Source organism: Sander lucioperca, chromosome 4, assembly GCF_008315115.2.
Source record: "Sander lucioperca isolate FBNREF2018 chromosome 4, SLUC_FBN_1.2, whole genome shotgun sequence".
Taxonomy (NCBI): Eukaryota; Metazoa; Chordata; class Actinopteri; order Perciformes; family Percidae; genus Sander; species Sander lucioperca.
The window spans coordinates 16,244,866-16,272,578 of NC_050176.1; the positions used below are offsets into that span (position 1 = coordinate 16,244,866).

The 27,713-nt window shown below is 40.9% G+C and overlaps 1 protein-coding gene across 3 annotated transcripts; it reads right to left on the reverse strand.

Annotated features, from left to right (window-relative positions):
- LOC116042613 (lysophosphatidic acid receptor 2-like) lies at window positions 1–27,141 on the reverse strand. 3 transcript variants are annotated; one of them, XM_031288882.2, is made up of 6 exons: window positions 27,023–27,132; window positions 26,728–26,852; window positions 13,181–13,653; window positions 8,459–8,953; window positions 4,926–5,185; window positions 1–797 (listed from the first exon to the last, which is right to left on the reverse strand). In XM_031288882.2, the coding sequence occupies exons 3-6, from the start codon at window positions 13,434–13,436 to the stop codon at window positions 699–701; spliced, it is 1,110 nt and encodes a 369-aa protein (XP_031144742.1). In that variant the 5' UTR covers window positions 13,437–13,653; window positions 26,728–26,852; window positions 27,023–27,132; the 3' UTR covers window positions 1–698. The 3 variants fall into 3 exon arrangements, with proteins under 3 accessions (XP_031144742.1, XP_031144743.1, XP_031144741.1); XM_031288883.2 differs by lacking the exon at window positions 26,728–26,852 and having other exon boundaries at window positions 27,023–27,141; XM_031288881.2 differs by having other exon boundaries at window positions 26,728–27,121.
- Window positions 27,142–27,713: the final 572 nt, after the last annotated feature.

Sequence of the window (27,713 nt, forward strand, 5' to 3'; positions counted from 1 at the left end):
TGTTTTTTGAAAAATAAACCACGTAAACCTATACTGATATAACCTCTAAATACAAGTATGAACCTAAAAATAAGCATAATATGAGCACTTTAACTCAAATACACATGAATCCATAATGAGGGTATGGAGAAAATAATTTGTATTGCTTTATATAACTTCACGGCACTCAGAGTACATGTTTCTGCTTTGCAAATGTCCACACGCACTTTCCTTCATTTTTTCCATGCTTTGCCAGCACGTTCCAGTTGTTCAGCGGCCGTCAGTGCTCCTTCTTCTGCCCCCATCTGTTTAGGGAGAACTGGCAGTTCTCATTTATGTCACAACAGGAAATTAGCTCTCCAATGTCACCCCCATGTTGTTTGAATGGCCCAGTAATGAAGGGTTAGCCTCCCATTGTCTGCTGAAGGTCGATTATGGACGAGCCACTTGCTGCCGATTAAATTAGAAGAGATGTCCACCATCATGTTGGCCAACTGATAATAGAAGTCCACTCTTCTTGTCCCAACTGGCTTTAAAGCAGCAGAGGTATAAATCCAATGTTTCTTAAAAGAATAGACAGCTTTTGAGCCTCACACAACAGTCTGCTAGCTGAGGAAACTTAAGGCTTGTTTATGTGTGCATACCTAGATTTCAGCGTCAAGTGTGTGTCTGCATGTCTTGAGTATGGTGAACGTATGTTGTCCTTGTTTGAGTTAATGTCAGGTTTCTGAATGGGCAGGGATGTCTTCTGAGCCTGCACGGATAAGAGGGATCCCGTTGGTCTTCCCTGTTGGCTCGGCAGCACGAGACTTATATTTCTAAAGACAGAGGTGGAGAGACAGGTATGAATATGAGGAGTTGAGAAGAATTGAAATGAGGTCAAAGGAAGAGGAAACAAAAAGAAAATAATGAAGAAGGATTAGGTGCAGCAGAAAGTATCAGAAAGTGAAAAAAGAAAGAAGAGAAAGTGGGTTAGTCATGTCCAAACTTGCAAAAGAGCAAAACGAGCTGAGAGAACAAAACATGATGCTGTTTCCACACAGTTTGACATGAATCCAAACTTAAATTTCACTGGTTATCACAAAGAAGCAGTCACGCTGAAAAAAAGACAAAGCAGAAAGACACCCATGACCAAACAACTTACAGATGCAGGCAGATTTATGCATTTATTCATATTAGTTTTAACAATGTTTGTACAAAAATAAACCCAAAGCAATATGAAAATGTTTCTGAACTGTCAAAAGAACACCAATAGCAGGCCTCCAAGATGAAAACAAGTGTCAACACGTTAGGGCTGGGTACCTGTAATTTCTTTGTCATTTAAAACATTATTGTTTACAAATCGGTATCGAAATCACAGTTTTTTCAAACGATACCCAGCCCTACAACATGTTGATTTATTTGAAATCTGAAGACAAATAATAGTTTGCATATACTGTTATCCCTTTAATAGCTTTGTGTAATGGCATTCCCTTTAAGCGTAATTTATAGTTGACGACTTGGCTATTTTCCATAAATGTCTAAGTTTTAATTGTGTGTGTGTGTGTGTGTGTGTGTGTGTGTGTGTGTATCACTGCATATTTTACTATAACAAAAATATGTAAAACAATGTTTTAGTGAGTCAGTGTACACACACACACGACCACATGCTCATGACTGCACTTCCTGCTAGCAGCAATAACAGGCTGTGTGTGTGTGTGTGTGTGTGTGGGTGTGGGTGTGGGTGTGTGGGTGTGTGGGTGTGTGTGTGTGTGTGTGTGTGTGTGTGTATGTGTGTGTGTGTGTGTGAGACCCAGAGCGCATGTCTCCAACATACACACATACCAGAGTAACAAGTCAGAGGAAATGTGGCAAGGAGCATGACACACTAACCACCAGCACACATCTGGACTGGTTTAAGACTGTACAACACAAGCACACAATCTAACACACACACACACAAACACATTAGCAAACAGAACAGAGAACATGGAAATGTTGTGGGCCCTATAAACTAAGTAATGATTGCATAAGACAGGAGGGTAATTCCCCAAAAGAAATCTGTTTATAATACCAGGCAGAGTGACTATTACGGCCTCGTTTTATGAGATCTGAGGAGTTTGATCGAGGTCACTCCTAGATGTTTCGCTAAAGTTTGACTCATGGAAAGTTTGACATCTTGGCTGGATAGATGCACATATGTATGGAATTAGATTTGTGTCTAAAATGAGTGCATGACGGGACACATCTTGAGATTATTTGCATGCACAAAGATTATATTTTGTTGAGATATTATCAAACAAAGAGCAACAGTGACAAAAAAAAAGCCTATCATAATTTACGTACTCCAAGCTATTGTCCAGTAGAGTTGGGACGATTTCTGGTTTCCACGGTCCAGTATTGAGGGCTAAACAGGTTGGATTTTGTGCAAACCAGTTGAACCGGCATTTGTCACTATGACACCTTTCGGCAAATTAAAAGGTAGCCTGCATCAGCAACCTGTGCCGACAGCGTCACAGCACTAAATCCAACTTGTATTGCAAGCAGTGGACAGTAGCGTTACTAACTACGTCTCAATAGTGTCGCAGTTTTCTGAATCAAATAACTTTTCTGTAGCTTAGCTCTTTAATTGATCTAGTAGTGCGGTAACGTCCACACAAGCTACATTTCCTCAAACAAAGTGAAGTTCAAGTGCAGCGGAGCTTTCTGCTGCGGTCTAAAATAAAACTGCTGAGGATCACCAACGCCAGCACCAAACACAGACTGTGTTTACAAAAAAAACTTTGCACACCCGAATCAAGCCAATGACTAATTTGAACTCTTTTAGTTTCTATGTAAAAGATGAATGTGTAATGGTAAGTGGCACTATACAACTTTCTGCAAGGACGCCTATTTCACCCGAAGTAGCTACTTGATTCACCTGCTGATAATAAAAAAACTGAGGTTGATGTTGACAAGTTAAAAATATAGTGGGAGGAAAAAAGGTGACAGTTCTGAAACTGCAGTCTTCCTTACTGTTCAAATGACACGCTCACCATGAGACTTAGTTTGACTGGTTTAAGGTGTAAGAGACAGGAACTGAAAGAAGAAAACCTATATATATATATATATATATATGATCAGACAATAGTTACACGGTATGTGACAGAGCAGCAATTTATAACAACATCTGCTGTCACTTCAGCCACAAGGTAACCACAGGCTCAGTGTATTGAATGTGCCGGGATTTTTTTAGGACCTCTGTAAGAGCCGTGTATGTTCTCTGCTCTTGTTGGATCATTATATTAATGCACAGTATGTTGCTTTTTGTAATGGACAGTGCTTAAAGAAATAATATTGTGATTTCTTGGGCTACACAGAGCCCAGCAATGTGTGTTCATACTACAGCAGGCTGAAGCACTGCAACAAATAATCAACAGTTACATATTCTCTTACTAAAACAAGTCAACACAGTTATACCGCAGGACAATAGAGTCAACAGTTGGAGGTTCTATATTCAACATAGGCTGCTTCTCAAGTCTCTTATTTGATAGCTCCTCGCACAAACTGGAAGTTGTTCTGGCCCTCCATCGTGAAGGCCGTCTCAAAGCTCTTATTCCTGCCGAGTATTCGAGGAATCGAGGAGGGATCTCCGAGGAGCTATGAGCGAGGATACACAAGGGCAGCATTCCCGTAAGCCGTGCAGCTAAAAGCCATTGCTAAATCCTTGTTTCCTCTCTCATCGCATGATTTCCGCGAGTCTCTCCCGTGCTTCCTTGGTGGGACGGACTAAGACGCGAGGAAGGGAAGCAACTGAAGGAAACATGGATGCAATTTAAGAACATAGGATGTACCCATAGTGTTACTCTTTGCAATCATGTACACCTACAGAGCGCCTAAAAAGCACAAGCTTGTTTGTTTATATTTGGTCAAAACCGCAAGTTAAAGCTGGACAGACAAAGGTGTATCACTATACAGTTTTTTTGCGTATGACTTTAGTATACTTTCAAATCATAAACTACCACATTTGCATCTAATGATGATGCTATTAGTGAATCTCCTTACAATAGAATACAATAATACCTATCAGGTGCAATCCTTTTTGATATACAAGGCTCATCTAACTTTTGTTTTTTTAACGATTTTCGCAGGAAAAGTGTGGAGTGTAAACTGATTTTTAACTGGATACTTTGGACTGGAGTTACGGAGCGACCTTATCGGTCATTTAGAGTTTCTGTTAGCGACTAAGTGTTTCTGGCCACCTAGCAATGTAAGTCCAATATTCACACAAATGCTCCACTGTGTTCACCAGATAATATTCTAACTAATAGTCGCTAACTGTGTCTGTCTGCTGTTGGTGCTGAACAGCTATGTACATTGAGTTTTAGGAGCATCTTTACAGAAAACAGCTGCCTGCAGTGGCCGAAAAAAAGGGCGCTACAAGAGCGGTTAGAGTGAACCAAAACAGTAAAGTTGTGGGTCAAAGCTAACAATGAGCTGAAACTCACTATAAAGCTTGGTACAACCAAGGGGAGCTGCAGATTTGGGTGATATGGTTCATCACTATCAGCAACAGTTTTGTTTTCATAATTTCATTTGCTACATTGTTATTGTGATAACCAATTATAATATTTAATAACCAAATATAATACTCAATTATAGCTGCTTTAAGTGAACCAAGTAAAAAAACATACCTGTTAAGGTACAGAGTGGTTTAGTCTAATTTTTTTGTTTTTTTATATGATTATTTCAAATTATACTTTCTTTCTTTTTAAATTAAAAATGTTTCTTTTTTTTTTTTTTAAGTTGTCAAGTCGGCCAAGTTGTCACAACTCTCAAACCGTTTGAGTGGTGGTTGTCACGGTCGTACTGTATGTGCTAAACAGATAATCATGGTCATCAGATCAGTTTACAGTCAGTGTGCGTTTAGACAAGTGGTTGTTGTGTTTGTGACTGCTGTCGTCGGCTCCGTTGCTCTCGGACAGTACCTCTTGCTCCAGGGTGTTAAAGTAAACGCCAGAGGCGCCCTTGCCGTGGCTGCCCCGCCGGCACAGGCAGCACAGGATCTCCTTGAAGGTCCTTCTCATGTCAGTGTCCCTGAAGGAGTAGATGATGGGGTTGAAGAAGGAGTTGCACTCGGCCAGGACCAAGAAGTACTTCTCGAAGCGCAGCACCTCACACGCGTCACAGCCCAGACCGTCGAGCAGCAGAATGACCAGGCCGGGCGTCCAGCAGAACACAAAACAGCCTGGAGGGAGAGGGAGATCACAGGTACATAAGGTCATTAGAAATCTTGTAATAACATTGGAAATACAAAATAAAAGGCGTGGCTAGTGGCAGATAAAATAGGAGGAAAGACAATTATATACAGATATAGCTGTAAAGAATGTGAAGAAATGGGGGGCAAGCTAAGGGAGAAAGGGAATGTACTGTAAATTCCACTGTAGGCCACACACACACACACACACACACGGTTTACTCTGTATGATCAGATTTCATTATCATAATACTCGATTAGGCAGCTCAGGAATTCCTTTTGTGCACACATTCTCAGTACTAATATATGCACATGTACAGGATACAGACGGAAATGTGAAGACGATGTGGTAGCACACATTCTCAGTGCTAATATATGCACACGTACAGGATACAGACGCAAATGTGAAGACAATGTGGTAGCACACATTCTCAGTGCTAATATATGCACACATACAGGATACAGACGAAAATGTGAAGACGATGTGGTAACTCACACTCGCACTGTGTAATGCTTTCCTCAGCATTGGCCACATAACCTTTACTGTCACAACTACATGCTTTACCCTCCAATCTACATCCAAAACCTCAAATGGCAATTTGAAGACAGTGAACTAAAATGCCCTCAATCTCAAAAGCTCAAGTTAGTTCTCACAAACGTAGAAGAACAAGATTACGCATCTCACACACTCTTAGCGGTGTCATATGTGAAGGCCAGGGGAGAAGATGTTTTCTGTCACAGTAACTAAACTATGCAGCTCCCTGTCAGGGCATGCTCATGGTTTCCCTCGTCACATGCCAGAGATGCTGAATCCATGCTGCTGAGCGACGGCAGAGAGAAGTGTAACTTTTTAAAAACTTTGAGGACTTTAATCGAAAGTTCAAAATGCGAGAGCAGGAACAGGGGAGGCTGAGAAAGAGAGCAGAGGAGCGAGGGAGCACAGCCAGTTCAGAAGAAAACAAGAGGAATCGGCAGTAGGAGGGACGGAGTGAATGTGTGGGGGGAGTAAAGTTGGTTTAACAAGTACAGACAAGCTAAAAGAGGAGCCTGCATGGCAGCCTGTGTGTTAGGTCAGTGAAGTTTCAGGTGAGTTTTTTCCCTGAAAACTGTATCTTTTGTACAACAAGCAAAATGAGTAAGGTGCATGTGGTATATATGTGGGTGTGTACAATTAAAGGCCCTGAACACAAATTTTCAATCAGTTCTCCTACATGATATATCACCTGCCACAGTAAGAACTAGGGGTGGAACGGTACATGTATTCGTATTGAACCAAAACAGTACGGGCGTCTCGGTTCGGTACATGAATTTACACGGAGAATACACAGTATAAAAATAAATAAAACTTGCGTGCAAATGAATTAATGTAATGCGGAACTACTGTTACATACGCGTTTCTTAGGGACACCTAATCTGTAGCCCCGCCTTTTAGCTCTGAAGCTCCCGAGCTCCGCCTACACGTCAAGTCGGTCAAGTGAGTCCACACCAGAGCCATGTCTTTCTCTATCACTCTGGTCCACACGAAGCAAACTAGTCCCTTCCATATACAACCAAACACGGATGTACTGTAGCTGTATCCCTTCTTGCCTCGACCACAAATGGCTTCCAGGCCCATTTGCTTCGCTGTTTGCTCCGCTGTTAGCTCCGCCGTTAGCTGTTAGCTCCGCCTTAGGTTAGCTGTTTGCTGCTAGCTCCGCTGTTGGCGTGTGAAGCTAAGGCCACAATTCGCCAACTGCTCTGTGTAACCGAAGCTGCTCTTTTAACACCCCTGCTCTGTGCATTCACATATGAGAGCAGCACTTGTCTCCCATATCACACTACTAGCTGATTGTCTTATTTTGTTTACAAGTTCCAGATGGAGTCTGGAGATGACGTGGGGTAGCCTACTTATTGTTTACTGTTTACATCTTACTTTATACGCTTCAGGCTGTTGCAGCTAGCTCAGGGGAGAGACTGGATGACACTAGGTGGTACAGCCTGAGACATGCACAATAAAAAAAATGCCTTCTGCATTTTTGTTATGCTTTTCCCTCCATTGTACCGAACCGAACCGTGATGTCTGAACCGAGGTATGAACCGAACCGTGACTTCAGTGTACCGTTCCACCCCTAGTAAGAACGACTTGGGTTATTTAACTGGAGAGATTTCTGTGTTTTGTCTGCGCTTTTCTTGCTGGTCAACCACAGTTAATCAATCTGGTCAAACGACATGAGCATTAATTTAAGAATAAAAGATTTTTTTTCACTGAAGTCACACAAGTCACTGAATGTTTTGACCCTAAACACCCAAAGGTTGTTGTGTTTCCTGCAGTCAGGAAACATAAGCCACCACCATTTACCGTAAACAAAGAACAGGTCACCACAAAGTCTTACTAACAGCAGCATAGATTGGTTGGAAATGTGTGGGAGGCTTTGTTTTCTTTAGTAATCGAAAGTAAAAACATGAATGGGGATAAAATACAACTGAGATGATGAATGTTCACCAGATTACCTCAAAGAATGATGAACTAAACACAAATAAATTGCTATTTAAAAAAAACATTAAAGAAAGACAATAATGTGCCCTGAGTACAATGTATTTGTGTATAGAGATGGGCAATATGGCCTGAAAATGATACTGCCTCAGTTAACCAACATAAAATGACATCTTATTAAATACATGGGTGCACAAGATACCTAATTATGACTCTAAATAACATTTAACCCTTTCAGGCAGTTGCTTAACATTCTTTAGGATTATCAAAATAAATGATACTATTCAGTATATCCATGCATTTATGATAACTGAAAGTTGCAGTTGAAAGCACCCGAAAAGGCTGGCCTAGTTAATTCTCGAGAATATAAATAGATTCGGGGCACATTTATGGCTTCCATTACTTTTCATCTAATCTGCATGATTTATTTTGCTATGTGTTGTGATATTAGCAAACACTTTTGAATTAGATGGCTGTATCTAAACACTTCTCAAATGTGCCGTTTTCTGTCATTACACCAGTTTTAACTACATTGTTCTATGTTGGGTTTACTGATGCCAAAAAGATGTTTGGTTCCTGAACCAGTTGACGCAACACTGGTTGATTTTCTCCAGATAAGAGTTAATCCACATTAAAGACACAAGCCCACGCTCAGTTGTTCACTTTGAGTAGCTTTACAGGGTCAGGCTATAAATGTTGAAATAAAGGAATTAATTTACAGAGATTCATAATGTAGGTCTAAGTTAGTTTCCAGCCCTTGACGTGTATAACTGGTGTGTGTGCTTCCTCACCCAGGATCATGGAGACAGTCTTCATCAGGTTGAACACTGTCTCTTTGTGTCTCATCTGGGTGGTGTGCTGTGACATCTGCTTGCTCTTGCGTTTCACGTAGACAAAGATCCGGGTGTAGACAGCCACCATGATGAAGAAGGTCAGCAGGTTAAGAACCCCCCAGAACACCAGGTAGCTGCGGCTGTACATCGGCGCCATGGTGGAGCAGTTCTCCAGGTCGCACAGGCAGTGCCAGCCCATGGTGGGAACCAGTCCCATGACGATGGCCACCAGCCAGATGCACAGCATGATGATGAAAACACGCCGGGTGCTCATCTTACTGTGCAGCTGCATGTTGAAGATGGTTTGGTGACGCTCCACGGCCACAGCCAGGAGGTTGAGGACAGAAGCTGTCAGGCTGGTGTCGATCAGTCCCTGTCGCACAAACCACTGATACTTAGACAGCTTAATGGTCCACGGACCGGTATGAAACATCAAGTGGAGGTAGGAGACACCTGGAAAAGGAAATTGGGGGTTTAACAAATAAAAAAGAACTACAGGATAATCCACACTATTACATATTGGGTTGTATTCAAGGCGTAGTTTGCATTTAGGGATCATTTTCCTACCTACCAAGGCCGAGACAAAATCATGACATTCTAAATGTCCCATTCAGTTTCCATTGTCATGCACCCACAGCTATGGCTGCAGAAACAATGGCATTCCAAGTGACAGTACTGATATTAGGATATCATATATAGTTATGAAAATAGTTAAGCAAACACAACCAAAGTGTCTGAAGAAAAAGTAACCTTCAGCATTAAAAAGGTGCATTTCCTTACTAAAGAGATAAGCAGGTCCTGACCTCTTGAAGGCATATGATGAGAGTTAAACACCCACAGCCATCGTTTCTTATGTAATCCTGTGCATCTGCGGCATCTTTGTAGATTTATCAGCATCACTGTGTCAAGAAACACTACTGTGCTCTTTCCCAGAATCTACACTCAACTCTATAAAACAAATAACTTATTTTTTTCACATTTGTTGCACAGATGTGACACTGCATGACAGAGCCTGGGTGTGTTGCAGTACATCAAATATCTAAGCCAAGATAGGGTTAAAGGGATGATAGAATGATTATACAGGATATTTCACACTGTTCCTTAAGGTCTCCTAATAGGGTATGTAACATTGGTTGGGCTGAAAATGGCCTGGTTGCTATTCTATGGGTCCCAATGCATCCCTGTGTTTTGGCCCTATTTGGAACGAGAGCATTTTTTTCCCCAAATGTGGTATGCTCATGAATATATAGATGAGCTGCGCGCTGACTGGTTAAGCGAACCACATACACATACAGTGGAGACGAGACAGCAGGTTTCAGACACTGTGTCGTGTATGTTATACATCGTTCGTTACTACTAGGGCTGGACCCGAATATTCGTTCGGTGGGTTGGTATTCGATTTGAAAATTTGACATTTGAATATTTGTTTTTCTTTTTTTTTGCACAACCTGGCATCCCCCTCCAAACGGTTCTCATTCGCGCTTGAATATGTTCGAAATATAATACTCTTTTACAATTTTCTTATATAGCCTAGCCATTTTAATAGGATGGACAACCCAACCTCGTTATACTTAATAAATATATTTGCTTCTTCTTGGACTACTAAAGTGTTCCTGCAACGGGAGTATTCTCTGGTTAGAGCGCAGAACAGCACAGTTTGCATGGACAGAAGTGTGTGTGTGTGTGTGTGTGTGTGTGTGTGTGTGTGTGTGTGTGTGTGTGTGTGTGTGTGTGTGTGTGTGTGTGTGTGTGTGTGTGTGTTTTATATCATTAGTGAAGTCTCCGTTCTCGGGGCATATAAGCCCTGCTCACGTGAGGCTCGCTCTGTTCTGTAGTTTATTAAAAGTTTATTAATTCTGAACGCGTCTGGCCTGTCTATCTATATTGCACCAAATACGACACTGCACTCCCTTGTGAAGTCGTTTGGATGAAAGGTTCTCAAAATAATCAAAATGCAAACAAACAGACAGACAGAGATTCCTGCCTTTATTAGAAATAATAATATGTTCAGCCCCCTCTCTCCGAAGCTTCGAATATTCGATGCTCATTACTACCGAAGCTTCAAAGCTCAAAAAAATGGTATTCGGACCAGCCCTTGTTACTACTACATTACTAAATTCACTTCTGAGACTTTTTATGTGATAAATCAACTATGTAAAGGTCAAATATGTGCCGTTTAACGAAAATTGATGGCTAATTGCAAATTTCATGAGCTCAGTGACGGCGGCCGGTGCTGCCTGGGTTGCCGCCTCGCCGCCCGGCCTGTCCTTTGACAAACCCCGGGTACACTTTCGGCATAACTATAGTATATTTACCGTTTGAATTTCGTCAAGGCATGTATATCACAGCTACCCTAAGGTCTTACAAAGCTAACACTTTTGTCCGATTTCAATTCAAGTCATTTTTGTGAATTTGAGGGGTCTCGTTAGGAGGAGCTGCTAGCTAGGCTATGTGTCCCATTCAATCCTATGGGAAAAGATTGCGCTACACTTTCGGCATAACTATAGTATATTTACACTTTGAATTTCGTCACGGCATGTATATCACTGCTACCCTAAGGTCTTACAAAGCTTAGCTAACACTTTTGTCCGATTTCAATTTAATGCATTTGTGTGAATTTCAGAGGTCTCGTTAGGAGGAGGCTAGCTAGCGCTCATTGATGGAGCTCCATCAATGAGAGGACAAGAGGCGTTTATTTCCACGATCGTTTGTTTAAATAACTCAACACACATACCCATTATAAGATTAACTGGAACCTGTGGTAAGAGATTGCGGGCGTAACAAGCTCGCTGACCACGCTCTCGCTAACACACACCGGCCATTTAGCAGGAAGAGGGGAGGGAGAGCAGCGAGCTGCACGCCCTGGAGCTCCATCAGGGCCTCTGCATTTGGTAGTCCAGTAACCCAGAAACGGTGACTTTGCGTGGGTATGGAGTGCCGCGGGCTGCCGGCCGTGACGGAGCTCCATCTAGCTTACAGCGGGCCGGGGTCTGTGAAGGAGGACAGGCCGGGCGGCAAGGCAGCAACCCAGGCAGCACCGGCCGCTGTCACGTTAGCCTGCCCAGCTACTGAACTCCGACACACAGTCGGACAAAATTTGCAATTAGCCATCAATTTTCGTAAAACGGCCCATATTTGACCTCTACATGGTTGATTTCTCGCATAAAAAAAGTCGCAAAAGTGAATTTAGTGACGAAATAGCAGATGAACAATGTATATAATTTCTGAGATCTGCGCGACTCATTTACAAGACTACCTGATCTCAGGTCAGTGGTGTAGCCTATGTAAATGTTGGGGCGTGACAAAGGTAGAGACTAGAGCCAAATAAGGAGGTTCGTTGAGATTTGCCCGTTTTCAGAGGCAGTTTCAAATTGTGAAATTTGCAGAGGAAAGAGGTGTCAAGGGGATTTTGAGGTTCTATGTATGTCCTAGTTACCCTCCAAACTGTCGTTATTCAACTATGACAAGGTAAAATCGGTTTTGCATTCTATCACCTCTTTAAACTCACAATGTGCATGGAGAGAGTAGTAAATGGAAAAAAAAAGTAAATTTCCCTAAAAACAAATCTTTAACATTATTAAAACTATTTTAAAAGGACAATTCCGGTGCAAAATTAACCTAGGGGTTAATAACACATGGCAGTGTTTCCCACACAGAGTAATTTGTGGCGGTGCGCAGCACTATCAACACCTGCCTCCGCACATTGAGTTTCATTATTATTATTTTTTTAACGCTATTTAAAACACGCATCTTATTCGTTCAGCTGCATTTCCTTTCCCTGCTCTCCGTCTCTCTGGCACTTGCATCTCGCTCACATACACATACACACACACACACACACACACACACACACACACCCCCACACAGCCCCTCCCCCGTGAACACAGCGTCTGACTCACTCTGACAGAAGAAACAGGAGAAGACGGCTGGCGAAATTCACAAGTTCACTAAAGGTTGGTATCTCGTGAACACCTTTACACAATCACACATTAAAAAGTGCTATAAAAATATTTTATATTCTGAATACAATGTTGTCAGTGTGTTAATGTTGGAGTCCCAAACCGACTCTTAGCAAACAAGCGATTGCGCCTGCTTTAGAAAGTTAACTAGTCGCAATATCATATCATCATGTCATAGATAGCTAAAATGTTTGCATTATGCCGTAAACCGTTTAAATCTGAGCATGCACAGGTCACATCTTCACTCGACTCACATCGGGTAGTCACAACGCGGTTCGTCGTTCGACTGGTCATGACTGTTTTCCCAATCCAGCGTGCTGGAGTACTGAACCAACACAATGAAAAATCTGAGTTTCTGCAGGGTTAAGAAGTTAAATTAGTACTTGGTCAACAATCATACTGGAAAATGTATGATGAAAACCCAGGAAGGATGATATGGCCTTAGAATTATTTATTATGTCGTATTTTTCCAGTACCTCACAACTCCTGAGGCCTTTTTTTGAGGAATTCAATGTTTTAGGACCTGCATATACCCTAAAGGTGTGTCACTGTCCCACTGCTGTGCTTTCTGACTGAACTGTAGCAGCACTGAAACTTGATACAAAAAACTAAAAATATCAGATGTGACAATGCCGTTTAAAATTAGACCTGGTTTGCTGTATATTTAAATAATTTGTAGTACTAGTAGTTACAACAAGAACATAAAGTAAAACAATTGTACCTGAGAAGAGATCAGCCAGAGCCAGGTTACCCAGCAGGTAATAGATGGGATAGTGAAAGCGTCTGTTTTTAAAAATGGCGCCCATGACCAAAAGGTTGGAAAAGATGACAATGAAGCAGACCATCATTCCCAGACTGACAATCACATAGTCACGGCTGCGCCAGTGGTCGCTGATGTTCTTGCCACTCTTCTCATAGAAAAAATCGACGGTCCGGTTGTAGTAGCATCCCTCGATGTCATCGGTGAGTATATCCATGTTGAGATAGACCGTGGATGTGGGATCAGAGAAGAGCTGAAGAGGACAGAGAGGAGAAGAAGCACAGGGGAAGGTCTAGGTCGCCATTCAGACTCGCCCTCTCTGGTGGGATGGAGATCAGCATGCCATCAGCTGGACAGATGGAGGACTGGAGGGATCCAGTCTGAAGTCTGAGGCCTTCACTGTACGGCTGTCTGGGACTCCACTGGTCTTCAACCTGTGGAAGTTTAAAACAATATGTTAATCTTTCAATCTGTGTTCATGCTGATAATAGCTGCAACACAGTAGAAAAACCAGCCAATCAGCTCACAGTGCAGAGGTCCAGAAAAGTCATAGACGTTAATTAACCATTTACATGCCATGAAAACTAATCTATTTCTCGATCTATCTATTCATTTATCAGAAAAAAAGCCTAACACTCTTTGGTTCTAGCTTCTCAAATATTAGAACTTAAAGCTTTTAATTGTCTTACAATATCTTTTGGTCGTATTGGTCAGACATATGAATCATAATAAACAAACTATTATTCAAAGCAGTGTATTTGTATATGACTTCAAACATGTCTGGTGGGGATCATTTAAAAAAGGTACAGGTATCCTAACATTTATCATTATAGTAAATGTAACAACATACCATGAAACAGACTTACATCTGTAGAGATTTTTTTTTTTAATTCAATGCATCCATCATCTGTTCCAAGATTAAACTGTGTAAACTCACACCAGCAGTTCAGACCACTTTGCTAACCCCACTGACTGCAGTAGAGTTTGTACCTCACTGGCCTAAATACACACCACAAGTGTGGACCACAAGTCTTTTATAAGTAAAAATGGTGAATTTAGCGTGCAAAAAATGTGGAGATATAAAAATGCATCGTAAACTGGTTAAATATTAATATAAATGTATAAAGATTACAACAGGTTGAGTTAAAAAAAAAGGAAAAAAAAGGGCATAGTCTACATGTTCTTAGTTTATTTATTTAAAGAGATGTATTTCTATTTAGTTATTTTGATGTGGGAAAAAAAACTAATTATTAGTATTTATTTATTTTTAATATAATTTATGTTTTTAATATGAAAAAAGTGCATGCTGTTTTCATGCAGACACCAAAAATGTATCTTGCTCAAAAAGCTGACGTGTTAAAGAATTGGAATCTCTATAAACCAGAAAAACTTGATGCAACAGCAGTTTTCATTTTCATATGTATCACTGAGCTTAAAGACCAACTATCTATGCAGGCTGACAAGTCACAACAAGAAAATGAGAGGCTTTATCACTGCGATGCTGTAATCAAAACCTACCACGGCTCAGGGAAGAACTCAGCCTTCACTTCAAGACATGCATTCATGTGGCCAACAACAACAACAACAACCTGATCTAATACTCTATTTACGGTAAACTTGTATGGGCCGCTTGCTACGTTTTGAGTCAACAACACTCCCTTACACAATCTCCATTTTCCTGTAAAAGCCAGCGCAGCACGACGAAACGTACTTTACTGCTGGCTCCAAGTTCAACTCACTCAACAATGGAAACGGCAGAGCAGCTCCCTACAGCAGAGACACACCTCACAATTACACAATACAGCTATGTAACTCAATCCACACACACACACACACACACACACACACACACACGGAGAGAGTGAGAACTTTAGAGTCTCGAGAATGAAATGATGGATGACACAACAGCAAGAAAAAGGGTTTGGTTAAAGGAAAACAGTTGAGGAACAGTTAAAGAAGAAGTTGAGTGTACAGGAGTATAATAAAGTCTTTGTGGTGTGACTGACTGAACAATGTCTACAAGTTCTCATCTGTGTGGTGTGCAGAGAAGTGAAATACTCCAGTGCTGAAAAGCGTGCACACAATTGCTCCATTTCCTCCCTACATCAGAACACACCTATGAACTCTTCTCGCTGCTTTACAGTTTAGTTTACATTTTTTTTTATCTCTGTCACTATGTTTTTCTTAAACACCAGCTTAATGAGATAAAATAAAAATAGCAGCTTCAATAAATTATGCTGACTTTTATGAGGCTGCACGAAATCTGAGAAATTGTCTCAAGCGATGTCACTCAAGTCAGCGTCAGTTGGGGCTAAAGACTACAGTTTTGAAAATAAAATAAAAAGTCTGGGCGTGTGGAGTTAGAAAGAAGTGAGCTTAACCCTCTGGGGTCAAGAGCTCCGCAGGATTAGGATAAATTTGTCATGCATTTAGATTCATAGCTCCACAAGGTTTTATCATACAAGCATGACAAACAAATTTGACAGAAACCTTTTAATTTACACTTTCCAATGTGTCCATAAAGCTATTCACATGGTAACGACTTGATAACAGCTTTCACTCGATTGGATTATCCTTCGGGGAAGCGCGGTGAAATGCCCACAGTAAACAAGATGTTACATACACTTTTTTGAGGAGAACCTCTTTTGCAAGATGGCACGCTGGTATAACGTAGGGCTGTGTATTGGCAAGAATCTGGCGATACGATACCTATAATACGAGGTTATACAATATATAAGGCGATATATTGGGATTTTTTTAAAGTATAATTTTAGAAAAACTAATATTAAAAAAAGACATGATGTGCATAAAAGTCAAAGAAGTTTACTTTAGGTAAACAATTCAGTACACAGAAAATTAAACTGCCAGTTTGGGATTGTGGTTCACAGGTTCTTAGTGAGCTAATGTTTATATGCTAAAGTAGGCCAAAGTTCAGCCATAGCTACATTGTTATGCCGTGTTCTATTTATCTCGGAACTCGGAAGCCGGAGCTGGGAATGACGTCATACCCGAGTTGAACGCGTTCTATTTAAAAGTCGGATTTTCATTGTTTTCATTAGCTCTAGCCCGGTTAGCTATTGTTAGCAATACCAGTTGATAACAACGCATTACGCCGTTTTTTTTGTGCATGCAAACAGCGTAACATGTCCACAGATAGAAGTTGAACATGTCTGTGTGAACGACTGATTTAGTGACACAAATAAGACATAAGTGCTTATAACTTTATGTTACTGCAGCTTTCACAACTGTTGATATAGGGGGCAGCCATGTTGGATTTTGAACTCGGGCTACTGTGAGGTTGTACGAGTTCCGAGCTCGTAAATACGAGGTCAGGGGGCGTGTTTACGACTTTGACCTCGTAAAAAACGAGTTGCGAAGTAAATAGAACGCAGCATTAGCTTCTAGCAAAAAGTCAGGCACTGCTAGGCAAGGACACTAGTGGTGTGTCTCAGCATAGCCATCTAGTGGTAGGGGGTTTAAACACAACATAAACGTGAACCACTGTCTTACATGAATATTTTTGCACGTTATAAAAAAAAAAGAAATAGTGTCAATTTTAAATAATAATAATAAATATAAACAATAGTGTTTTTGAAAATCGATACAGTATTGCTACTCAAGTGTATCGACTTTTTCTTACCACCCTAGCATAACGTACAGTCAGGCTACAGCTTCGGGTAATTCAAGGCAGCGACGACAATTTCTGCAGCTCATCAGAACCAATGAGCGGTAGCCTACGTAAGTGGCCTGATGTTTATACTTGTGCGCTGATGTGTGCGTTGAGCCAGTGTGTGTGTGTGTGTGTGTGTGTGTGTGTGTGTGTGTGTGTGTGTGTGTGTGTGTGTGTGTGTGTGTGTGTGTGTGTGTGTGTGTGTGTGTGTGTGTGTACCAACTCTAGAGTCATAGTGAGAGAAACAAAGTGTCTCCCCTGTGTTTTCTGACCACGGTGGGAAATCTGTAGCAGAAAAAGTTAACCCTCTCCTTGATTTCATGTTGTTTATGGAGAAGCAGGAAAGGAGTCGGGGGAAATGCAACGCTACCAAGCCACGCCGAGCGACGTGTGTCGCCGCGACGTGTAGTTACATTTTTCGAGAGGTGCACGTCAGGCTACGGTGTAAGGTCCGGCGTAGACGCAGAGGGGTCTGCGGGGGTATGCCGTCAATTCGACGCACAACCATAAAAAGGCCTTAAGTGTAAATAATATTATATCAATGGTCATAACAACCCACATATTTCCTCTTATCGGCCACTATTCAAGTGTTGTACTGACTGGAAAATAATTTCATTTCATTCCAGTGCACTTTGCAAACGGACAATCAAAGCAGCTGCAAAGCAGTCAGGTGAATTTATCTCTCTGTAACTTCTGTATCAAAGGTCACCAAACAACAAAGATCGTGCTCATAGAAGTGCAACACGTTTAAGTGCCCTACTTTAGAGCATATAAAAGATCAAGATTGAGGCCATTTGTACAAGTTTGATGCAGTTCAAAAGGTGGAACAAAGCAATGGGAGACAAACGGCAACTTTATGTCAATGAGTTTTGAAAGGCTGAATATACTGTGTGTATTAGGTGCAATAAGAACACGTTATTGGCCCTCCTGGGTGTGCACCTTTAGTGATTCCACTCCTACAGTAAACAACTAATAATTCTTCTCAGACATGCATGAAAGTAGACAGATTGTGCGGCTACAGGTCTCAAACACATGCAGATGCAATCACAGGATGTGAAACCATCATCACCAAACTAGCAGGCTCTCATCACACATACTAGCTCCAAACAGAGGTATCATTGAGGTAGGTTTTAAGCATTGCAAAACAAGCATTGTTTACCACAGGTTGAGTGGCGCGTGATGGCTGGGTTCAGTAATAAACTAGTCAAACAAAGGTTTATGAACTATTTATTGAAAACAATGACTAGGCTACATAACATTAACAGATAATTTCGAAATATATAACTATTTACATATGAAACATGTCAGACTGAAAGATGATAAAGTTACAGATGAAGTGTAGCCATGATGTGCTTTGTCAATTAAATCTGGTCGGTTTGTTAAATGTTATGGTTCAGCAGATAAAATACCTGATAAATATATGTAACTTAACCGTAATACTATGATCCATACAGACAGTTACATGTTATTAAAACACTGTGAACACTGCAACACTGTCTCCTCCTAATTCCTGTTAAATCATATAAGATTAAGGCTATCTAAAGTTATTTATTAGATCATTGTTTGGTCTTTTTTAAAGTGTTTTAATCTGTGTTTTGGGGATCGTAAACACACTGTTTTGTAGGCTACTATACATGTCGTTGCATTCATTACGATCTCATCTGAAGATTTTTGTCATTCAAACAACTCTGAGTTGTAGTTTAAAATTTTTACAGCCAACTTAATAAAATCTCTGGTTTTATTCGGGCTCAAGTCCATAAATACAATTAATGGATTTAGGCATGGAGAACGAGAACTGAAGGCTCAGTCAGCAACGATTAGCTCCGATAGCGGTTAGCTCCGGGTAGCTCCATTATAAAGATATGGAGTGGAGGAGACTGCCGCAGACAGGGGTAACAACCGAACTCTGATAAATGACTTTCAGGGAGCTTTCACAGCGGTGTGGCTGTGGCATTTCCACGGTTTGTTAATACAGCTAATTCCGCGACAAGACCACCAGCAGGAAGTTACTACGAACTATAGCCTCTGAGCCTGGAGTAAAGCGTTGACGCTGTCATGCACGAGGAGCGCGACTTCACGAGTGGGAGGGGCTGGAGGCCACTGGTCTTTGTGCGCTGTAAAAAATACATTGATTGGAAAAAAATGTAATTCGGATGTTATCTACCTGGGCGGGTCTGAATCTACCTGGACGGTGCGCCCAAGTACAACCTATGTATGGGAATCACTGCAAAAACATTAAAAACCTTAGTATTTATAAGCTCCATACATTACCGGTTCTATTTTGGGCTGTTTTTTTTATGCTATGTATTGTAAAAGCAGAACGCGTTAGTTCAACTAATAGCGTATTGTTACAGACAAAAGCTATCTGTACCTGCACATGGCTAATCATAATGCACGTCAATTGCGCCATCTGACCGCGAGGGTGATCGTGAGGAATCACAGCAGCAGATGATGTCTGTGTTCTTCCATCTTTCTAAATTCCACTTAGTATTTTGATATCAGGAATATCATTTATTATAGTGATATTTTGGATTTGTTTCCAGTGAGATATTATTGAGAGTGTAGCCTATATAGTGACTTTTCTGTAGCAAACTTTACTGTTGCTGCTTTAGAAACAATATTTAGTTATATTTAAAATATAATAATAAGAAAGGAGAAACCAGGGTTCGCGGGCGCGGAAAACATTTCCATGGTAACTGCAGGCTCTACCAATCAGAGATGTCGTTGTTACGCTTAGGATTGTGGGTAGCGTAGTACTTCTCCGTGATATCTCAAATAAAACATGTTTTTCTTAAAACAAGGTTGATATCATGCGGACATCTGGCTTCTACAGGAGCAGAAACCGTCGTTTCACAATCTCGTAGCTTGTGGTAAGTCTACTATGGATGGTTTAGGCCAGGGGTCACCAACACGGTGCCCGCGGGCACCAGGTAGCCCCCAAGGACCACATGAGTAGCCCTCAGGCCTGTTCTAAAAATGAAAATTGAATATTGACATTATCTGTTTCCCACCTTGTTAAGTCATCGTTGATAATTATTGTGAGAAATCATTAACGTAATCAGTGTCTTCACATAGATGAGTATCATTAATAATCATATATAACTAAAGGCAAACTGAGAAAATTTGTTATTTCACAAGAGTAAGAAGTATAGTAACAGTTTGGAAAATGCACTCCTTGGCTTTCTTGCCGAGAGTTATGGCGCTTTTCCATTACATGGTACCTGCTCGACTCGCCTCGACTCTACTCACCTTTTTTGGTTTTCCATTACGAAAAAAAGTACCTGGTACCTGCTAACAGGTACTTTTTTTAGTACCACCTCAGTTGAGGTTCCAAGCGAGCTGAGCCGATAGCAAAAGGTGACGTGAAAGCGACAGACGGGGGTGTCCTGAACAAACGCTAGCTATTTTTAAACAGTTTAGCCAGCTGTGTTTTTTTTTGCTGCCTCCAGCTTCATTTGAAACAAAATGTGTCAACACACATTCGACGTTCTGTGTGTGTGTCGCGTTAGGTCACGGCAGTTTACTGCGGCGCCGCTTGTTTTACATTTCTGCGGAGGCTCCAGGCAGAGCTTTCGCCGTAGCCTACGTACACACACACATGCCGGCTCGACGCACACACCAGCGCACAAGTATAAACATCAGGCCACTTACATAGGCTACGGCGAAAGCTCTGCATGGAGCCTCCACAGAACTGTAAAACAAGCTCAAGTGATGTTTATACTTGTGTGCGTCGAGCCAGCATAAGACGACCAGCCACGCTGAGGCGGTACTAAAATCTGCAATGGAAAACGGACGCACAGCATGTCGAGGCGAGGCGAGCAGGTACCATGTAATGGAAAAACGCCATTAGATAACAAGACTGATACCACTCTCATCATGCCCGTGGGATAAGTGCCGCCAGCAATCTGTCAACATTAGAGTAAATAATTAAAGCATTTTCTAATGTAGCTCAGTAAAACTTTAGAGAAATCCTTAAACTTGACCTCATTGCATTTGACCTGCATTTTTCCCCTCTCAAAGGAACTGAAAGTATTTGCTTCCATGACTCAGTTCAAAATGGTGCTTTCGCTCTGTGAGGCTCTAAGAGGACTGCATTTGCATGATTGTGTGTTTTCATGCATTTTATGTCTGTTTGTGTGTGAATGGACTGGGCTGAATCAGTAAACACCAGTTTGAAAGCAAACCGGTCATTACCAGAGCAGCCACACCCGAGTCTCTGCTTCCCCCCCCCCCCCCCCTTTCTGAAAGTAGAGCTTTAGCACATCAACTTCAGTCCACACACACACACACACACACACACACACAAGGTAAAACCTGAATTCTTCACATCTCCCCAGGACTGCTCTCTCTGGGTGTATTTGTTTTAATTATGTGTCTCTACTAAAGCACGTCTATATCCAGCTGTGAAGCACGGACATGAAACTGGTGGGACTGCCTGGGTGTCATCTGCATAATGATTAACTTTAGCCATTTAATCACACAGATGCATGCAGAGACACTTCCTCTTTAACCACACAAGGACATCAATTTGGTCAATGTACCAGAGGTCTTTTTTCCGCTCTCTTTTTTTTAACAGGGCACCCGCCCCCATCACCCTAGGTAACTTCACAGTCAAGAGACTGTGTAGTACGGTGGCCGTTCAACACAAATACAAAAGCCACAACGCAAACACAAAAGCTACAACACAAACGCAAAAGCCACAACACAAATACAAAAGCTACAACACAAATACATAAGTGACAATGGAAGTGAGTGTGTTGTTGACAAAGAGCCGGCGGATGGGGTCCGTTTCAGAAAGCAGGTTTAGTGAAAACTCTGAGTTTGTTAACCCTGGGATGAGGGAAACTCTGGGTTTTCCGTTTCAGAAAGAGAAGTAACTTAACCTCAGAGTCAGTTACTATGGTAAGGTCACAGTTTTCTTCAATAAACCTCAAGTTTCTCTCAGTCTCCTCCCTCTGACACAGCGCTCATTCATTCCTTCATTCAGTCTGTATCAGGCGCATTTTAGCGCAGTTTGTTATCTGATGAATAAAAAAACAGGGTTGGTTTATTAACTGTGTTAGGCAGACTATAAAACGTTTTCTCTCAAAACGTGGCATTTCCTTTTGTCGATGATCCCGTTGATGAAGAAGCTGTATTACTTCGCAGGGAGTTAAACATATGTCGGGAGATGATATTGAGGCCCCGACTATAGACGCATTTTCATTTCCAGATACTAGCCTACCTATTTGAGCGGTATCGTTTTTCTTCCCAGTAAGAGCCATTAAATAGGAGTTCCACGGTATTGCAGGTGAATGAAATAAAAGATTATGAATTATAATTCTGTTAATGATGGTGCTGCAGCCTCAGAATGGGACTAGTAGGCCTAGGACTTTTTCTAATACTTTACTAATTACCGTCATTATAGTAATTAATATGAATATGCAAAGTAACTAAAGCTATAAAAATAGGAAAGTAAAACGTACAATAGGCAAGTAGGAGAAAATGAAAATTAAATTCAATTAAAAGTACCTTACAGTTACTTTCTACGACTAAGAAAATGCAATGATATTTACGTGCAGCAAGCCTAAATATTAATTTCCGACATGTTTCTATCTGTCAGCAGCTCGGACACACTGCTGTCCGCACTGACGTACCGTCACCTGTTGGGACACAGATGTTGTCCGTACCGTCTCTGGTTCCAGCTCTGACCACGGGAACAGTGACGGGACAGCTCGCTTCAACGCAGCGTAATAACTCCTGAAAATAATATCCATCTCGCAAATGTATCTGTCTCTGCAGTCATCTCAACCACCGAATACAGCGACAGGAAATACTACTCACAGCTTTTTTTTCTGTGTGTTGGTGAATTCTTGAAAAAAAAAAACACTAAATGTTGCGTTAAAATGCGTTGTAACTCGCGTTACCGAGATTGTAACGGGTATAACATTCCCGAAATGTAATTAGTAATGCGTTATATTACTGCGTTACAGCAAAAAGGAATACATTACTGTAATTGCGTTACTTTTTTACATGTTCTAGTACAAACACAAAATGCAAGTTTAACCCTGAAAATGCTATATAATAGTTGCCCTTTAACATATTTCTTATTGTAATATTTTTATTCTATAACTTACAGTGAGGAAAATAAGTATTTGAACACCCTGCTATTTTGCAAGTTCTCCCACTTAGAAATCATGGAGGGGTCTGAAATTGTCATCACAGGTGCATGTCCACTGTGAGAGACAATCTAAAAAAAAAAATCCAGAAATCACAATGTATGATTTTTTAACTATTTATTTGTATGATACAGCTGCAAATAAGTATTTGAACACCTGAGAAAATCAATGTTAGTATTTGGTACAGTAGCCTTTGTTTGCAATTACAGAGGTCAAACGTTTCCTGTAGTTTTTCACCAGGTTTGCACACACTGCAGGAGGGATTTTGGCCCACTCCTCCACACAGATCTTCTCTAGATCAGTCAGGTTTCTGGGCTGTCACTGAGAAACACGGAGTTTGAGCTCCCTCCAAAGATTCTCTATTGGGTTTAGGTCTGGAGACTGGCTAGGCCACGCCAGAACCTTGATATGCTTCTTACAGAGCCACTCCTTGGTTATCCTGGCTGTGTGCTTCGGGTCATTGTCATGTTGGAAGACCCAGCCTCGACCCATCTTCAATGCTCTAACTGAGGGAAGGAGGTTGTTCCCCAAAATCTCGCAACACATGGCCCCGGTCATCCTCTCCTTAATACAGTGCAGTCGCCCTGTCCCATGTGCAGAAAAACAACCCCAAAGCATGATGCTACCACCCCCATGCTTCACAGTAGGGATGGTGTTCTTGGGATGGTACTCATCATTCTTCTTCCTCCAAACACGGTTAGTGGAATTATGACCAAAAAGTTCTATTTTGGTCTCATCTGACCACATGACTTTCTCCCATGACTCCTCTGGATCATCCAAATGGTCATTGGCAAACTTAAGACGGGCCTTGACGTGTGCTGGTTTAAGCAGGGGAACCTTCCGTGCCATGCATGATTTCAAACCATGACGTCTTAGTGTATTACCAACAGTAACCTTGGAAACGGTGGTCCCAGCTCTTTTCAGGTCATTGACCAGCTCCTCCCGTGTAGTTCTGGGCTGATTTCTCACCTTTCTTAGGATCATTGAGACCCCACGAGGTGAGATCTTGCATGGAGCACCAGTCCGAGGGAGATTGACAGTCATGTTTAGCTTCTTCCATTTTCTAATGATTGCTCCAACAGTGGACCTTTCACCAAGCTGCTTGGCAATTTCCCCGTAGCCCTTTCCAGCCTTGTGGAGGTGTACAATTTTGTCTCTAGTGTCTTTGGACAGCTCTTTGGTCTTGGCCATGTTAGTAGTTGGATTCTTACTGATTGTATGGGGTGGACAGGTGTCTTTATGCAGCTAACGACCTCAAACAGGTGCATCTAATTTAGGATAATAAATGGAGTGGAGGTGGACATTTTAAAGGTAGACTAACAGGTCTTTGAGGGTCAGAATTCTAGCTGATAGACAGGTGTTCAAATACTTATTTGCAGCTGTATCATACAAATAAATAGTTAAAAAATCATATATTGTGATTTCTGGATTTTTTTGTTTAGATTATGTCTCTCACAGTGGACATGCACCTACGATGACAATTTCAGACCCCTCCATGATTTCTAAGTGGGAGAACTTAGAAAATAGCAGGGTGTTCAAATACTTATTTTCCTCACTGTATGTTCTTAGCTGTTGCAGTACTTTGCTCTATTGTTTATTCCATTTTCATAGGTTTATTGTATGCACCTACAAAGGTCAAATTCAAACTTACTTTGGCAATAAATCTCATTCTGATGGCACCAAAAACTGCAGAACAACGTACACATTTCCTGAAGAACAATATGAAAACGATATACGTACTGTTGCTATGCATCTGACTTACTGTAATTAGGGACCATTTAAAATGAATTACCTCCTATAAAATCTGTTGGAGACACGATGATGAATAAAAAAAAACTAATCATCATCTATAAAGAGCTGTATTTTAAGGTTGTGTAATTAAAGTTCAGATCTTTGTCTTTAGGAAGTCCCCGAAGTAAACTGTATTTTAGTGACGATCGTTTTTGTCAGAATGAAACATTTGATTTCCAGCCAGTGGTTTTATGTGACCTACTGTAAATGAGATAGGGCTACAAACCTTTACTAAATACATATTGTCAGTAATTCCCCTCGATGACTCACAGGAAACTTGTTGTTTATTTCTTTGTCAGAACTCATCATCTGTTCACTTCATAACGTGTGCTTACCAGCACAATCAATTGTGTTCAATAGAAGTTTATCATTTAAGTAATTTATTAAGCAAAGTCCCAAACGTTCTCCAGTTCCAAAACAACATTTTTAAAGACGTCACATTGGACCTTGATTCAACTGTATTGTTTTGAGAACTCAAAGAAAACAATTTATTCCAAATTGAGATTCAGTGCCAAAACAATACTTTTTGTACATCATACTTTGAGAAATATGTCCAAAAAAAACGTAGTTGGTTTAACAAAAGAAGCCAAAGTTCAATCTATATCCCACGTTGAATGTTGTTTAATTACAAGCAGCTGTATCCAGAACTTTGCCTGAACAAAAATCTAAAACTGAACCAATTTTGATTTCAAATCAAATTGAATCAGACTTGACTATTTGATCAAATAAGTCAACAAGTTTACATTTCTGACCGGACGTTCAATGGGAACTTTTGGTAGTTCTTAATTGGGTGCTACAGACACATTTCAGCTTATACCAAAAACGTATTGAGGTTTGATAGCCAGCTCTAGTGATGTTGTTGTATTGGACTGAATTATATGAGCCATAAAAAAAGAGATGCAGGGCTGAAACAATTAGTTGACTAATCGATCTCCTAAAATCTATTTAACTATTCTAATAATGACTTCACAGTTTTTGACTAATTAAAAGCACAAATTCCTAAAGAAAAGCTGGTTTCAAATGTTCTAATGTAAAGATTTGCATCTAATGTAAAGATTTGCAACTATTTTCCATTTAATAGGACGGTTAACTGAATATATTTTAATGTTACATTGTTGTCTGTCAGAAAAATGACATTTAAGACATCAACTTGGGCTCTAGGAAATTGTAATGAGCTTTTTTCCACCGCCTGATATACTATACTATATGATATACTCATAGCTTAATGATATAGAAAATTGTCCTAAATTGAGTCGATACTCACTTGACACTGTCAACAAAACCTGAGCAGTATGGCCTTCAGATAGCAATTATTACAGGGATTTATTGCATGGCTGTTCTGTAGGCTCCTAAATTGCATTCGACTGTCGGCCTACAGGTAACTAAAAAACCGGCAACACATGCACTGTGAAATGTGAATCATAAAAGCATATGTTATTTATTTGTCTATCTTGCCTGGAACCAGGACGCATATCCTTGTGTACTTCCTTTGAGCAATAGCCTATGGGTTACACCCAGATAGATTCCAAACTAAAAAAATCATAAGCAATATACTGAGTGGAAAAAAAAGATAACACTGCTTTTGTAGAAGATAAGACAAGTCGCTCGCCTGCATTGCAAGACCATTTGGGAGAAACTGGCATGGTTAAAATGGCAGTGTTGAGGATGTTCAGGCTGCAATAAACACCAGACTCCTTCCAGCCAGCTTTGAGCCAGTGCAGATGCCTCAGCACGCTGTTGGGAGCACCGAACAATAAAGCACACACGCTTCACTTCAACTCCGTCTCTTCTCCAACAACAGCACACATTTCATGCTCACATGAGAGGCATTTTACACGAAAATAAAAATATATATAGGCTAGGCTACAGGGCCGAAAATGTAAGCTTACCTTTTATTGTGTCTGTGAACTCGTTTATCAGGTAAATCCAGGTCAAGAGTCCTCGTCGAGTTGAGAAACAACGTGCTGTCGTAGGCTACCTGAAGTCACCTCCTCTTGCACACTTTCAGCGGCCTCTGAGCACAACGTGGAAAAAATGCGACAAAAAATTTAAAAAAAAGTTATTGTTATTTTTTCTGTAGAGGCTCCATTCCAGGTTTTTCTTTCCTTCGCACAAACTTGGCTGTTAGTCTCCGTCGCCTGTGTTTGGACTTCTCCCTTGCTTCCGGTAGTTAGAGGTAGTTACCTGTGCGGAGTGATTTGCGCTGAGTCCGACTCCCAGGAGAAGCACAAAGGGTGCGGCACGATCCTCCGCTGCCGCCTCTTTCACAAAGGAGCGGTTGCTGCTCCTGCCAACCTGTACGCATGGTACCCGCCCCCGTCAGCCAACAGAGGGTTGGCTGACGAGGAAGAGCAGCCAATGGTAGTGGAGCTGAAGAGAGATTGACAGTGTGGGCAGGGATCGAGTTGTTAAAGCGGGTTTATATGATTTTGATACTAGTGGTGGGAGGTGAATAAGTGATGCCCAATGTTAGCTGTAGTTTAGGACTATGTCTCCCTATATAGTACTGGAATATTATTATGGATGAACTACATGAATATGACATTGAGGATTGGAACTTTAAGATACTGAGAGGACATTATCAACTGTAAAGAATGTGCAAAAAACATTGTTAAATTATACAAATCAAGTCATAAAAAGCCCATTTATAACTAACATTTATAAAATGTAAAATATATACCCAAAAACAATAACGAAAAAAGAAAATGAATCACTAAACAGATGACGATTGTTTAGGGACTCACAACTCACACAACTCTTAGCCAGACACTTAAAGGACACTTGAAAATCACATTAGAAAAAACACTCTACTACTGAATGTAAACAATACTAGCAGTACTAGTACTACAGTTATTTTCGTATGGACGAGTGGGAG